At 40.6% G+C, this 14,510-nt stretch overlaps 1 protein-coding gene across 2 annotated transcripts in view; it reads right to left on the bottom strand.

Moving 5' to 3' along the window:
- EGF (epidermal growth factor) overlaps positions 1-14,510 on the bottom strand; it is a 103,783-nt gene that overhangs the window by 28,930 nt on the left and 60,343 nt on the right. For both annotated transcript variants that reach the window (XM_030564590.1, XM_030564591.1), the window contains exons 13-18: positions 13,716-13,820; positions 10,687-10,910; positions 6,510-6,677; positions 5,410-5,559; positions 3,566-3,724; positions 2,566-2,682 (exon numbers count right to left, since the gene is read on the bottom strand). In XM_030564590.1, coding sequence (XP_030420450.1) covers positions 2,566-2,682; positions 3,566-3,724; positions 5,410-5,559; positions 6,510-6,677; positions 10,687-10,910; positions 13,716-13,820 — 923 coding nt within the window. The remainder of the gene's footprint in view (positions 1-2,565; positions 2,683-3,565; positions 3,725-5,409; positions 5,560-6,509; positions 6,678-10,686; positions 10,911-13,715; positions 13,821-14,510) is intronic.

Raw genomic sequence — 14,510 nt, 5'->3', positions numbered from 1 at the left:
GTAAACTGCCTTACATAGTATAGACCAATCCTTTTGCTTCTAAAATACTGGGAAGGGTGAGCAGAGGGTGTGAGGAGTCCTTATTTCCAGCCATAAATTGAGGCTAAGTAAGAGCCTAAGTAAGTTAGCCACCTAACTCCCATTCAACTGGATGCGTAATTCCCTTAGGCTTCCTTGAAAATACCCACCTTATGTATTGATTGATCTTTATTTAAAAAAAAAAATCTTCAGCCAAAAGGGCACCATGATCGAAAGCTTTGGATGGCCACGTCATGTGATCAGTATGATTTAAATCCCACCACCACACATTCCCACAAGGCACCCTCAAACACATTAGCTGTCCCCCAAGGCCCACTCAAACAGATGGGCTTTGCAGAGTATGTGCAGGGCTATTTTGGCCTGGCAGTGGGTGAACATTCTAAAGTAAATGTGGAGAATGCTCTGCCAGCAGTTCCTCTCTTTTATACCATGGGGCATCAAGCTTGTGCACCCCCTGCTGATCTCAGTTGTGGTGCAAAATTTCTTTAAAAACATACTTGACTGAGTAAATTTCTATTTGTGCCAAAAAAGGACTGTAAGTAGAACCAGGCACGATAATGTATTTATCTCTGAAATTGCAATGTTCAGCTTCAAGGCTGTCCCATGAGGTGCACCACACACACATACACACACACACTCGCTCGCTTTCTCTCTCTTCCCACCACACTTGGCCTTCCCACTGATCTGCAATGCCTGGCTTTCCATTTAATTTAAGTGACAAATAAATTCCCTGAATCGTGAGTGTATAACATATTCTCAAAACTGCCTCCTTTTTTGCTCTCCAGAAGCATGATATGAAGTGGAATGTAGACTTTGAAAAGAGGAACAAGGGTTAAGAGAAAGTGAAAACAATAGCGCAATGAAACAATAGCTCAATGAAGCAAGTAATATCTATTCTCCCTCCCATTTATTATTATTTAAATAATGCTGCAAGTGTCCTTGGTGTTTTACAGTCAATGATTGCCTGTGCTTTATTTCTAAGGTCTACCTTGTCTTTACCTTTGTGGTAAGATAAAGTGACTTTATTTATTGTTTATGCAAGTGCGCAAATGGGCTAACTGCACTGTGCTGTAGCTGGTCTTATCACAAGGTACCCAAGAGCACATTCTAATATCAGAAAGAGACAGGCAGAGGAGCTCACATAATTATACAATATAAACATTGCATTAGACTCATTAAACCTTAAGAGAATCCCCAATTCTAAATTATACATCAACTATAATATCTATGTGCCTTGAGCTTTTTGTAATCAGATGCATTTTATAAATAAATATATTATATTTGTGTTTTTATCGTCCCCGTAATTTGTTTGTTATCTCCGCTCTCTACTGAATAAAATGTCTGACGTGTCATAGGAACACAGAATTGCAATATTAGGGAGAACAATCTACAGTTGTTTTGTCAGGAACAATGGCCAGTTCCAGGTGCTTCAGAGGGAGGTACAAACAAAATCAAACTGAACAACTGACATGCCTTGAGAAGAAGTGTCTTCCCAACCCCAGTGGTTGGCTTATACTGGGAAGCATGAGGATTTATGTCTGATGGTAATTTTTTTTAATCCTGCTGATGTTGTGCGGATGTTCTTTATTTAAATACATAAAGTGTTTTTTTAATACTGCCAAGCCCTTGGCCTCAACAACATACTATGGCAATGAGTCCCCTAAGATAGTTATGTGTTGGGTAACAAAGTATTTCCTCTTATCAATTTTATTGTCTTCCAATTTCATTGGCTGTGTCCTTGTTCTAGCATTAGATGAAAAGGCAGGTAAGACTGCCCCATTTACCTTCTCTGTTGTGTTAATTATTTATAAACCTCTACCATATCCACTCTTATTGGCCTCATCTCTAATTACATAGTCTTAATCTGTCACTCCTGCTAATCTTTCACACCTGCTGAAGTGTGCATATTTTGCGGTTGCAGCCTGCAGAAACTATAAACGCTCATACTACTACATGAGCATGAATGTTCAGTGGGTTCTATTTGCTTTCACATTCCACTCTGAGTTCACGGGGAACTCTCTTTTCGTCTGATAAAGCTGCCACTTACACACTTGAACTGTCTTTTTCACAATGTTCTAGGACAGTCACAGGGTCAGGCTCCCACATATTCATGAGAAGAGCTGCTTCGGTATTCTGCTGCATCCTCCATTGCTAAGGGCATTGTAGCACATAGTTTCTCTCCCTCCTCCTACAACAGACTAAATTCATCCCTGGTATAATGGTTATGAATTAAGAGAACTAAAGTCAGAAGAGTTAGTTACACTTGCAGCAAATTTGTCATACTCGTTTATAATAATAGGATTCACGCTCATGATTCAAGGGAAAATAATGGATGTAATAATTAACCATTCCATTTCGTGGTCTCTGTTCATTATCCTTTTCAATGGAAATGATGTGTCTAAACACAGCGGTCTTGTTGACCTTCCTGGGATGTCTCATGCTGTGGATATGTCAATGCAACAAAAAACAGATGGCTTTTTCTATTCTATAGTTTTCTGAAACGTTTTATTTAATTCTTGCTCTTACCATAGCATGATTTACCCTCCCTGGTAAATCCTTTCAAACACTGACACATAGCGCCATCTTCCAGGAGAACGCACTGGGCGTTGACGTTGCATTCTAACACAGCACAGTCATCTTGATCTGTAGCACAAACAAAATCCAGGTCCACCACACTGACTAGTTCAGTTAATTAAAGGAGCAAACAGATTTTTAACACAAAAGCCTGGACAGCCAACGTTTTAAAACATGGCCCTCTATGGTTAACAATGACCAGCTAACACCATTTTAAACACCACTAACCAGCCACTCATTTTCCCAGTGTAAGCAAAACCTTACAATGCATCAGAGCTGGGTGAATAACCGATTTGGCTGAATCCCAAAATTGTGTAAAATTTTGGTGAATCAAAAAAATCCATTTCGAGTTGAGCTAACATGGTTTTGGTTTTTTACCCAAAAGGAATTTTTCTAGGCAGGAGACCAGGCCTCTTTTATAACCATTAGCCCAGTGGTTAGAACACTTTCCTCGGACATGGGACGTGCGAGTTCAATTCCCCCCTGTGTCTGATGAGAAGAAAGGCTTTTACCTTCACTGTGGCAGTTCATAAACTAACAGATTTTTAAAGTACAAATGTTCATAGCAATTAACTTGAGATAAAAGTGTCTAGGCAAGAAAAGCTGTTAATCTCTTTTTGTTTTCTCTGATCCAGTTCTTTGTGATTTACAGTTTTCTTGTTAAGCAAAACCCTTCTGTCCATATTTAATCCAGGCCCCTCTGGATCCCACCTTTGGGTGGTTCTGACTGGACTTTCCAATTTCACATCATCCATACCTAAACCTTGATGTTTGTTTCTTCTCCCTGGTGGTGTTTATAAGCAGCATTACCATTACTGATTGATCCCTCCTTCCTCTAAGCTTCACCACTCATCTCTGATCCAGTTGAATAAACCAATTTGTATCTGGCTCAGAATTTCACTTTCAGTACAACAGGCGTGACCCATATGAACCACAGAATTGTAGATCTTACCAGACACCATGATTTCAGCCATCAACAAGTGTTGAGTCTGTAGCTCCTCCCCATTGTTAGTATCCCCATATGTCCCACTATTCAGTGGACTTTGGTATAAGGTTTCCAGTGTTGTTGTTTTATTCTGTGGTGCTGCCTTCTTGTGTACAGAGATACCCCCTGAAAATGTTGAAGAAAGTAAAACAGATAGCTGAAGTCTACTGATTCAAAGTTCTGATTTTTAGTCAGATATAAATCAGTAATTCACAAGTCACAGGATCTGTGGCTTTCTGTTTAAAACAAAAGTCAGATTGTTCTCATTCTGGCCTGCTCCCCCAGGCCTAAAATCCAATCAGTGGTTGGTTTTCTCAAATACAATGGGAAGGAATTAAATTAATTCATTTCCAAATTGCACTTGTCAACATTGGAGGTACATACCTCAAGGTCTGTGTGTAAAGGTCTGATACCATAGAGGTCAGATTCATATGTTACTCCCCCAATGGTCCACTGAGGTGTAAGAGAATGTGATTTTTTTAACTTTTTAAAATTGCTAAAGACAGTACAGCAATTCACCTTAAAGGCACAGCAATTCGCCTTCACAAGATACCGGCATGTTCAGGTGAGCCTGACTGTATAAGCCAGTATGTTATAGGGAACGGAAGAAGAGAGAAGAAAGTTGATGCTTTTTTTCAGTCTAGGGGTACCATATCTGAACACAGAATCATAAAAATCAGAGGTGCAAAGAACCTTTGATCCATCCTGAGGGGGACAGTAAAGAATTGTAACCTACAGTATATTGACTAGCACTTTGTCAGATGCTTAGCTACATGGATCTCCCCTGTAATATAATCACTCAGATGAACGTGAATCGTTGCCCCCCTACAGGATAGAACATGTCAGATTTGCTTAAGTTTTTAGCAGTTGAGTTAGTGGAGCTGCTTCTTTAAGTTCACTGAGGAAAGGCCTTAATTTTCAGAGACAATTATTGTGAATTCTAGCCGCTTAAGTTGAAATATGCTGTTAAATACAGGTCCTTCCCACCCTTAAAAGAAACATATCGCACACATCCAGGATCCGACACAGGCACAGCTAACATGATTCAGTGCAACCACACAGCAGCATTTTTTCCAGCTCAACTGTAGGCCAACCATATTGGCTTGTCCACACTTAGCACAGTGCATGAGCAGTGTATGAATGCACTCGTGGAAAATATAAGCAGTTTTCCCAAACGCCTCAGCTGTTGATGCCAGGGGCAGAGCACAGTTGGTGTTTTTCCACCTGGTGCAATTCACTTTAGTAAGTTGTCAAGGTACTTTGGGAAATTCTGCCCTGCAGAACCCAGTTAGAACCCGACAATCATGTAATAGTCCTGCTCACAAATGAAGTCAAAACACAGCACAACTACATGGTTAGGAATTGTGTGTAAATTATTTTGCATTGCAGAGTCAAACGGATTACAAACTCAGTGAGAATCTGTAGTGCAGACAGCATTTAAGTAACACTTTTCTAGATTTCTCTGTTGGTGGATCTCAGTATGCCGTACAAAGGTGGGCAACTATTATTATCCATATATTGCAGATGGGGAAATGGAGGCACAGAGGTTAAATTACATCCATATTCATACAGCAGATGAGTGGCAGAGAGATGCTGATTTGACTTCCATTCAAAACCCAGAAGGGAAGGAGTGAGAGAGAAGAAAGGCAGGGGAGCAATACAGTAAGAAAATGCCTATAAAAGGGAAATGCTGTTTTCAAATGTCTACAAGGCTATCACAAATTGTGAAGAGTAAGAAAAATACATTACTTTATTATTTGACAGTATCCTTTGAAGATAAGTGTTTTTTCATGACTAAAAGAATACGATACCTGCTGATGTATCAGGAATATTCAGAGTGTGACAGGTTTTTCCATTTTGGGTTTTCATAAAGCCTTTGTGACATGAGCAATGGGCAACTCCAAATCTGTCTTCACAGATCTGATCACAGCCTCCGTTCTCATGAAGGCAGGGATCTGCCCCTAGTGGAGAGACATATGTGCACCTTAGCAGGATTCAGCCTTACGTTCGGAGAATCCTCAACTATTAATGATCTTATCTTGTTGGCAATGCAGATATGAAGCAGTTAAGAAATTAAAAACTGACAGAGAAGAGAATGCACTTTTTTTTGTTAAGATGGGACATGTACAATAAAGTATATGTGTTATTGTGTGACAGTAAAGCAGAACTGCATGCTTTCCATCATACACAGATACACTTATAGATATTATGCATGCTTTTTATTATTGAACAGCTGGAGCCCTATCGTCCTCTATAAGGCTTACTTCTGTGAGGGGATAGTAAACACTGGGTCAAACTGTGACTGTCTTATTTACACAAATAGTCTTATTGAAATCAATAGGACAACTCTCTTTAGTAAGGTAGATGCAATATGCAGTTGCCTGCAAGCTCTTCCCATGGGTTCAAGTTTGTCCCTTGCAGAAAAATCAAGTGGTTTGGCCCTCAAACCAAAGAATGTTTGAGGTTCCACAGATGTCTTTTTGGTGTTACTCATCACTAATATTTGTATAAGGAGAAGTATGCTACACAAAAGTGATAGATGGTATCAAGAGTGTGGTCTCAAGACAATTGGTCAAGTTAGTGCTACAGAAAGTATTATAGTCTTAGCTTGAAGCACATGGCTTTAGAGACGCAAGATCTATTAGCATTAATGGGGGAGCTGCATGTCCAGAAGTCTACACACCCAGCTGAGAACAAACCCACAAATGCCCATGAGTTTCAGAGGTGGGATACAACACAGCAACAATTTTCTCATGATTCTAATGAAAACCAGTCTGACTGTGTATGTGGAGCCTTTTGAAAATTCTATTTCAGAGATGACCATTCCCTCCTCTAAATGTCTATTGTACCAATAGCAGTGAACATAAAATGGAGCCCGTAAGGGAATGACTGCTTAACTTTTGCAGTATACCTGGTTTCGCCAAAGGATGAACTATAATCACTGATGAGGGTCTCAGCATGCTGCCTCGGAGACGTACCCTGTTTTGGCCGGTCTTCTTGTCCACCCTTGTTAATGAAGGCTTAGCCCAGTCAGAGAACCAAACGTGATCTTCAAATACTGCTACACCAAATGGATGGCCTAGAAAGCAATTATACTCTTCAATTCCAGTTCATGTTCAAGTTACACAAGTCAGCACATAACCAAAATAAACTATCCACAGACATCTTTCTAGGAACACAGCAATGCTGTAGAGATACCCATACTTGTATTTTTATGTATCTATCAGTATATGATGGAACAAATCAGTGCCCATGAATGGTTGTCACTGTGTTCATGAGCAGAGGTAACCTGCTCTTCCAGCTCCAGAAACATAGGTCTTTGCCTCTCAAGATTCTCTTTTAGCTGTTACCAATGCAAAGTTGTGATACAGCTGATTCCATTTTGATTCCATCCTATAAGAGACAGTGCTGTGTGTGTGTGTGTACATGCACAAGCCAGTATACTACACCATTCACCTACACAGCTTGGAATTAACCCTTACATTTTCAAAATAGTGCAGAATAGCAATTTTTCCTTGTTAACTAGAGACCTGCATGAGGAGGGATAGCTCAGAGGTTTGAGCCTGCTAAACCCAGGGTTGTGAGTTCAATCCTTGAGGGGGCCATTTAGGGATCTGGGGCAAAAAATCTGTCTGGGGATTGGTCTTGCTTTGAGCAAGTTATTGGACTAGGGTGCACTAGCATGACCAGAGACAGCTGCAGGTAGCCTTGTGCCTACCCCAGTGGGTGGGGTTGGGCGGGGAGCTTGGGCAGTACATCCACACCAGAGGAGCTGCCAGCACAAGGTACTGGCTCCCCTGAGCAGCACCACAACAGACTCCTGCTCTCATTGTTGCAGTTCCCGGCAGAGCCCTCCAGCTTTGCTAATACCAGTTTATATCTGCAGATATACATTTGTATCCATGCTGGGCTCTACTGGTAACTGAATATATTCCAATCTGAAAATTTAAGCATAAGGGGATGATTTCAAAACACAAGTATGGCAATTCAGAGTTAAGGGTGCCAAGTATTGTTGTATAGATTTTAAAAGAAATCTAAACTGTCTAATTCCAGCTAGTTGAGTATCAGTGTCAGAATTAGAGATTACTGTTAGGTTTCTATGGCCCTATATGTTTAGACAAGTCATTCTCTCCTCAATGCACCCACAGACAGATCACATACACTGGACCTGCCTATATTTTTAGCTGCTTTTGGAGAGAACTCTAAACTCTTGCCAGAGTTTGGATATTTGCCCCCATTTTATCGGCCTGTAGCGTCAGATATTCCTGTTGAATGACAAGTATTTCCTGTAGGAACGCAATTTATACTTAAGCCTTTGCCCAACTGGAAAAACACTGTCTATATGAGAAAAATATTACCAGTTATACCACCCACATTTGGATATTTATTCTAGGATAAATGTTTCTTTCTTTCAGTTTAGCTTAACTCCCTTCCCAAGTGACATTAGCTAAACTAAAAAAAAAGCCACTTTTATACCAGAATTAGTGTGTCCACACAAGGGGTTTTACCATATTGGTTTCAATCCACACTTCGATTTATGTCGAAGAAATGTTCCTATGTGGACAAGACTGTTTACTTTTTTGTTGTATGGGATTTAGGAATCCTTTCCTATCCCATGAGCATATATCCTCAAGTCCTCCGCATCAGGCTTACTCCCTTGGCTTGATTCTCTTCTTACTTCATTCCATGAAGTTTGAGTAAGCCAACATCCTGGATAATGTCTTCACCCAAATTTTGAATCATTATTTTATTACACATAACCTGCATCCCTGGAAGACCACAATCCTCCCATCCCACCGTGGACATCAGTAATTTAGCCTTCATGGTTTCACTTATACTTAACCACAACTTAAAAATCAAAAATAAAGTGGGAAATGATCCAATAAAATTAAAAATAAGAAAAAAGGGTCCATCCTACAATAATTATGTAGAAGCAGGGCTATGTACCATTACTAGGCATCTCCAAACACAATAGGGACTGTATAAACAAATAGAGGCTTTTAGTGGGGGGAGGGATAGCTCAGTGGCCTGCTAAACCCAGGGTTGTGAGTTCAGTCCTTGAGGGGGCCATTTGGGGATTGGCTCTGCTTTGAGCAGCAGGTTGGACTAGATGATCTCTTGAGGCCCCTTCCAACCCTAATAATCTATGTTGATCCCCTAGAACAGGTGCTTGCATCTTTGTTTTTTACCCACACTACAAAACGGTCATAATGATGGAACAAATCTAGGAAAACCTAGTCTGCCTTGCATGCAGCTGTCACCGGATGCCTGTATATTCTACTCATCATTCACATATGAGCTGTAACTACAGCGACACTAGATGGCACCCATGCAATAAGAATGCATACTTACCCCGAAGTATTTAGATACTGGTGGGAAGATTTGAAGTTATATTTGTCCTGGGTACAATGTATTAATCTTAAAATGCTCATGGGTCCAGCTGAGTGTTTATCAAAGTATGTCATTTAAAAAATAACATACAATTATATACATATAATATTTCACACAAACTATCTCAGACCACACATTTTAAGACAGAAACAATTAAAAAAAACTATATAAACCAGACAGAGGGAGAGGAAGAGAGAGAGAGAAAAAAAAATAATTTGTAGACAACCCTCCCCACGTCCCATTTTTAAGCCATAAAACACCAAGAGTGAAAGGCTTGCCCTACTGAAGTAAAGAGCAAAATTCCCATTGACTTCAACAGGGCCAGGATGTCACTCTGTATCTCTTTTGCCCTTCCTATGCATAGGTCGGATGCTCACCAACCTAAACACACTCTTATGTCTGATGTCACCTCTCTGTCTCCCAATACGTACACGATAGTCTCAGATCCATCTCTTTTCCTCCACTCTCCTTTCTCTTGTCCTCTCTTTTGCTTCGCTCCCTGAGAGATGTTACCCCTTTGAAAGCCACTGGAGAACAAAGTGAAACTTACAACAGGTTGTCAGGTTTTTCTTTGCAGCTCAGCCTGCCTGACTCAGCTGCAAAGTGGAGTTTACCACAGTTTGCACTTTTCATTGTCAAACCTATCACAGAGGAGACAGAGAGGAATGACAGGCAAGAGTAGCACTGGGCGGGGAAGGGAAAGAAATGCTAGACGGGTGCTCCATTCAGCCCCATTGGTACCAAGGGACTGGAGAGTCCTCCCCTCTTTGCAGGCAGCCCTGAAAACCAGTAATGGGGAATCTGGCACAGAAGCAGCAACAGAAGCCACACCAGGGGAAAAGAGCAGCTTAGTACTATGACATGGCTGCCTAATGTGGTCTCTGGTAGAACAACACTATCACAATACGGTGATAGTATGGTCATTATACATGGAGGTCTATTTGAACCCAGATGGCAGCCCTCAATTGATCCATGGCCTGCCTTTTGGGCAACACTGCTGTAGACTGACTACACAGTTACAAAATATATGTTATCACCAATGTGACAGTGTCCAAGGGCCATCACTGATCTATATACACACACAAACACTAAAAAATGGTCTATTCTAAATGTGTTAGACTATCAGTTATCCTCTGGTGAGGCTTCTGTTCTAGCTCACAAGGTGATCTTCTCTTGTCTCAAATCACAACAAGGCTGAGCAGTAATAGCCACCAGCCTCTTGCAAAGATCATCTTTCCATTGCCTGCAGTGTGTGTATTATGTATTTAGAGACATCTGCATGTTGAAGACTGGATAGACATAGCCCTTGGTACAAAGAGCTTAAAATCTAAAGGCCTGTTTTCTCCTCTCACTTACATAGGTGTAACTCCATTGATGTATGTATGCAGTGAAGCAATGACTCAATGAACCAACATATCATTTTCTTAATGAGATAGATCTTCTAGGGAAGGCAGCACAGAACTCTGTGCAATAGATTTGAGGTGGCCTCTTACAACTAGAGGGTGATTAATAAGGGCTGTCTCTGGTACAGCTGTTGCTGAATATACTAAATTTTGCATCGAGTTACCTTCTACAATCCCATTACCTTCAACAGAGCTACACAGAATGTAAATCAGTGAAGATCTGGCCCATAATTCAGATTAACATACACAGAGACATGTATACATAACAAGTAATCATCAACCCCAAAACCTCACCTACATCATTCTGTGTAAGTATTCGGCGTTTAGAACCATCCAGATTTGCAGTTTCAATAACAGACTGTTTAGCATCACACCAGTACAACTTGTCAGCTAAGCAGTCAACAGTAATTCCACTGGGCCAAACCAGGTCAGTGCTAGCTATAACCAGACGATCAATGCCTTGTAGGGAAGCACTTTCGATCCGTGGGTTGACCCCCAAGTCGGTCCAGAATAATCTCCTTTAGTGAACAAAACACAAAGGAGTCAGTAAGCAAATATGTTTTACCCTTCACATTTATCTTGTTTTGGGGAATTCTTTCATGCCAGACTGACTGTAGCAAGTCAGGCACATCCCTATTCTGCAAACAAATACTTAGAATATTGATCTTTTAAGATCCCAGATCATTACATTAAATATATGTGTGGTTGTGCACATAATTCTGTTTTTGCAGTTTAAAATAAAATCTTTGAAAAATCATTTCTTTCATCTGCTTCTTACTGAGTTTAGGGTTCTGCGTTTCCCTTGCAAAAGATGATAGTACTATAGCAGTGTGGGATACCACTTGTGTAGGGAAAGCTCGGGGTGGACCGGGCCAGTTTGTTTACCTGCCGCGTCCGCAGGTTCGGCCAATTGCGGCTCCCACTGGCCGTGGTTCACTGCTCCAGGCCAATGGGAGCTGTTGGAAGTGACACGGGCTGAGGGACATACTGACTGCCACTTCCAGCAGCTCCCATTGGCCTGGAGCAGCGAACCACGGCCAGTGGGAGCCGCAATCGGCTGAACCTGAGGACACAACGGGTAAACAAACCGGCCCGGCCTGCCAGGAGCTTTCCCTACACAAGCGGTGTCTCAGGTTTGGGAGACACTGCCCTATAGCAATGGAGGGATTGCTACTTTAGGCACTGCGATAACAACAGCTGTTACAGGGCACACATAGAATCCTGAAAGAACATCTCAGTAAGCAAGTCAGCAAGGAAATTATTTTCTTTTATTTTGTTTTATATATTAAAAGAAACCAATAATGCGCCCTGGCTCAAATTTTTCAAACGAAATAAAGATTCTTGATTCTTGATTTAAGGGTGCCCAACCGAGATATCATAAAAAAGCCTGATTTTCAGAGGTTGAGGGCTCAACATTTTCTGAAAATCAGGTCCCTTTAAAGTGACTTAAGGTGGGCACTTAAAAAGTAAGGCATGCAGAATCACTAATCATTTTTGGGCCTCAGATTTTCCCTGGTGTAATCCCACTGACTTCAGTGGAGTTACATCAAGGATGAATTTGGGCAAGTTATCTGCCTTTGTTAAATATACTCATAGAGACCCCAAATCCTACTAGCCTTATACAAACAGTTCCTATGACATCAAAGGACTGCCAATGGAGGGTATCATCTGTCCCACAATGTTCTTGATACTCTTGTCTGACTTTGAATTTCATCTTTAATACAGACCTTTACCATCATGGAAACTACCACAGTTCTTTGTTGTTTCTTTAGCCTTTAACTTCTCAACAGGGAAATTTTCACTAGGCTCTAATTCCTTACCCCACCATACCTGCCCCTCCCCAATACATCTTTTGCTACAGCTTTGAACACTGATTCATCAGTTGCTGTTTTAAAAATGATCATCTTGTCAACATAATCAAAACTTGCCTGGACTTCTGCCTGCTTTTTCTGGAACAAGACCACAAAACTCCGACATTCTGTCACACATATACATAGGTCAATCTTACTTTCAGCTTGAGATTTTGCTTTATTGCCATTGATAACTTATAACTAGCTCCCCGAACTCAGGTGTTCCTAAGTGTTTTCCCTAGAGACCTTCTGCGTTCCATACCCTTGTTCCATCGCAAGTTTCAGATACTCCAAAATCTTTTATTTCCTGGATGGAGTTAACAAGGTCCACCTACTCTTCTCACTTAGCAGTAATTATAGTGCACTTTCCTGCAGGATAAACAGACCTGACATCAAAATGACTCAGAAAAAACCTGCGTCACTAATTCAGGTTTTAGAAACCACCCTGTTACAGATAGGGTGAAATCCTGGCCCAGATGAAGTCCATGGGAGTTTTCCCATTAATTTCAATGAGGCCAGGATTTCACCAATAACCCTTATCTATCACTAGGTGGTTCTAATGTCCCTATCAACATACTATGTGTGCACCAGCAGATATGTAGTTAAGATATAAGTGCAGATACATGTTTATACTCATACACCTTCACATCCAGTAGATTATGGTGGATCTGACTTCAAAGACTGCAACGCTACTTAAGAGTGAGTATGATAACTGAACTAAAATTCCTTCCCTGGTGAAAAGGAAAAATTACTTTCAAAGCTCAGCATATATTGTCCTGCAAAAGATACAATCCTTTTTAACTAGTAACATTTACCAGTGAGGGGTGACTGTAACTATATATATGTATTTGCTTAGTTTTATTTATATACTATTTATCCCCAGTGCCAGGTGCTAATTGTACAAAAGGCACAGTAATAGAATAATTCCTGTAATTACTCCTCAACTAACAATAGCCCAGCAGTGAAAAAGAAGCCATAAGTATTTTCAAAACCTGCTTCTAGATTCCCATTGCTACAGCTGCCCACCCACACAAAACCAGAGAGATGGCGTATGTTATCACAGTGTGTCCCAAAGGCAACAGTGTGTCTTTACAGTAAAAGTCATAGTTCATTGAAGAAAAAAAAAGTCATCTACTGTTTTCTTCCTGTTCCAAGGTGAATTGGGTGCTGATTGACAGTGAAGAACTGATAGAACTGGGTAGAGCCAAGTGATGGCAGGTGCTCTGCAAACTTCTCCCACTCAACTCCATCAATCTTGACTCTCAACACTCCCAATTACTATTTCACTGGGCAGTCCACTTCCAACAGTGGGAAGTGGACAAGTATCCTAGGATGAGATCAACAAACTCAGTTTATGTGGGACAAAGGCAGGACCTGAACACTGGCCTCCTAATTAGAGAAGGGGAAAAAAAGCTTTAATATTTACCTTCCTCACCACCTACTCTTAGATCAACAGTATCTATTACTTCTTACTTAGCTAGTGGGTGAACAGCAATTCCTCGGGGCTGGAAGATGTCCTCCTTAATTATCATTTCTCTGTGCATTCCGTTCAGCTCACTCCTCCCAATGTACGACTTCCTGCAACACACAGGACACAATTTGAGCCATTACTGCTATCATCTTCATTCCTTTCTTTAGCAAAATACACTCACTGAGTTTTTAAACTGTCATTTGCTTTAGCTGACCATCAAGTGTAATGAATGGCATTTCAAATACAGAAGCTAATCCTGCTAGCACTGACTGGCTCATTGTTTTAATCATTCATGTCATAGCTCCATTATCTGGCCAATGGAATGATGGCAGACTACTCTGCAGGAAATCTTAAACTCACTTTTTTCTGGTAGGTAGAGATTTGGATGTCTGTTTATTAAGATCATTAATTGGAATCAAGGGGAGAATAAGCTCCTGAATGAGGAAAAGTGTTAAAGGACAAAAGTAATAAATCATCCATAGGTCTCAAAGCACTTTACAGAGACAAAAAAAACAGGAATATTTGTGGCACCTTAGAGACTAACAAATGTATTTGAGTATAAGCTTTTGTGGGCTACAGCCCATTTTATCGGATGCATAGAATGGAACATATAGTGAAGATATATATATACATACAGAGAACATGAAAAGGTGGGAGTTGCCCTACCAACTCTAAGAGGTTAATTAATTAAGATGCGCTATTGTCAACAGGAGAAAAAAAACTTTTGTAGTGATAATCAAGATAGCCCATTTATAACAGTTTGACAAGAAGGTGTGAGGATACTTAACTTGGGGAAA

The sequence above is a fragment of the Gopherus evgoodei genome, chromosome 5 (assembly GCF_007399415.2).
Source record: "Gopherus evgoodei ecotype Sinaloan lineage chromosome 5, rGopEvg1_v1.p, whole genome shotgun sequence".
Classification (NCBI taxonomy): Eukaryota; Metazoa; Chordata; order Testudines; family Testudinidae; genus Gopherus; species Gopherus evgoodei.
Note: the sequence above shows the minus strand (reverse complement) of the source record. Positions and strands in the feature narration are given on the sequence as shown.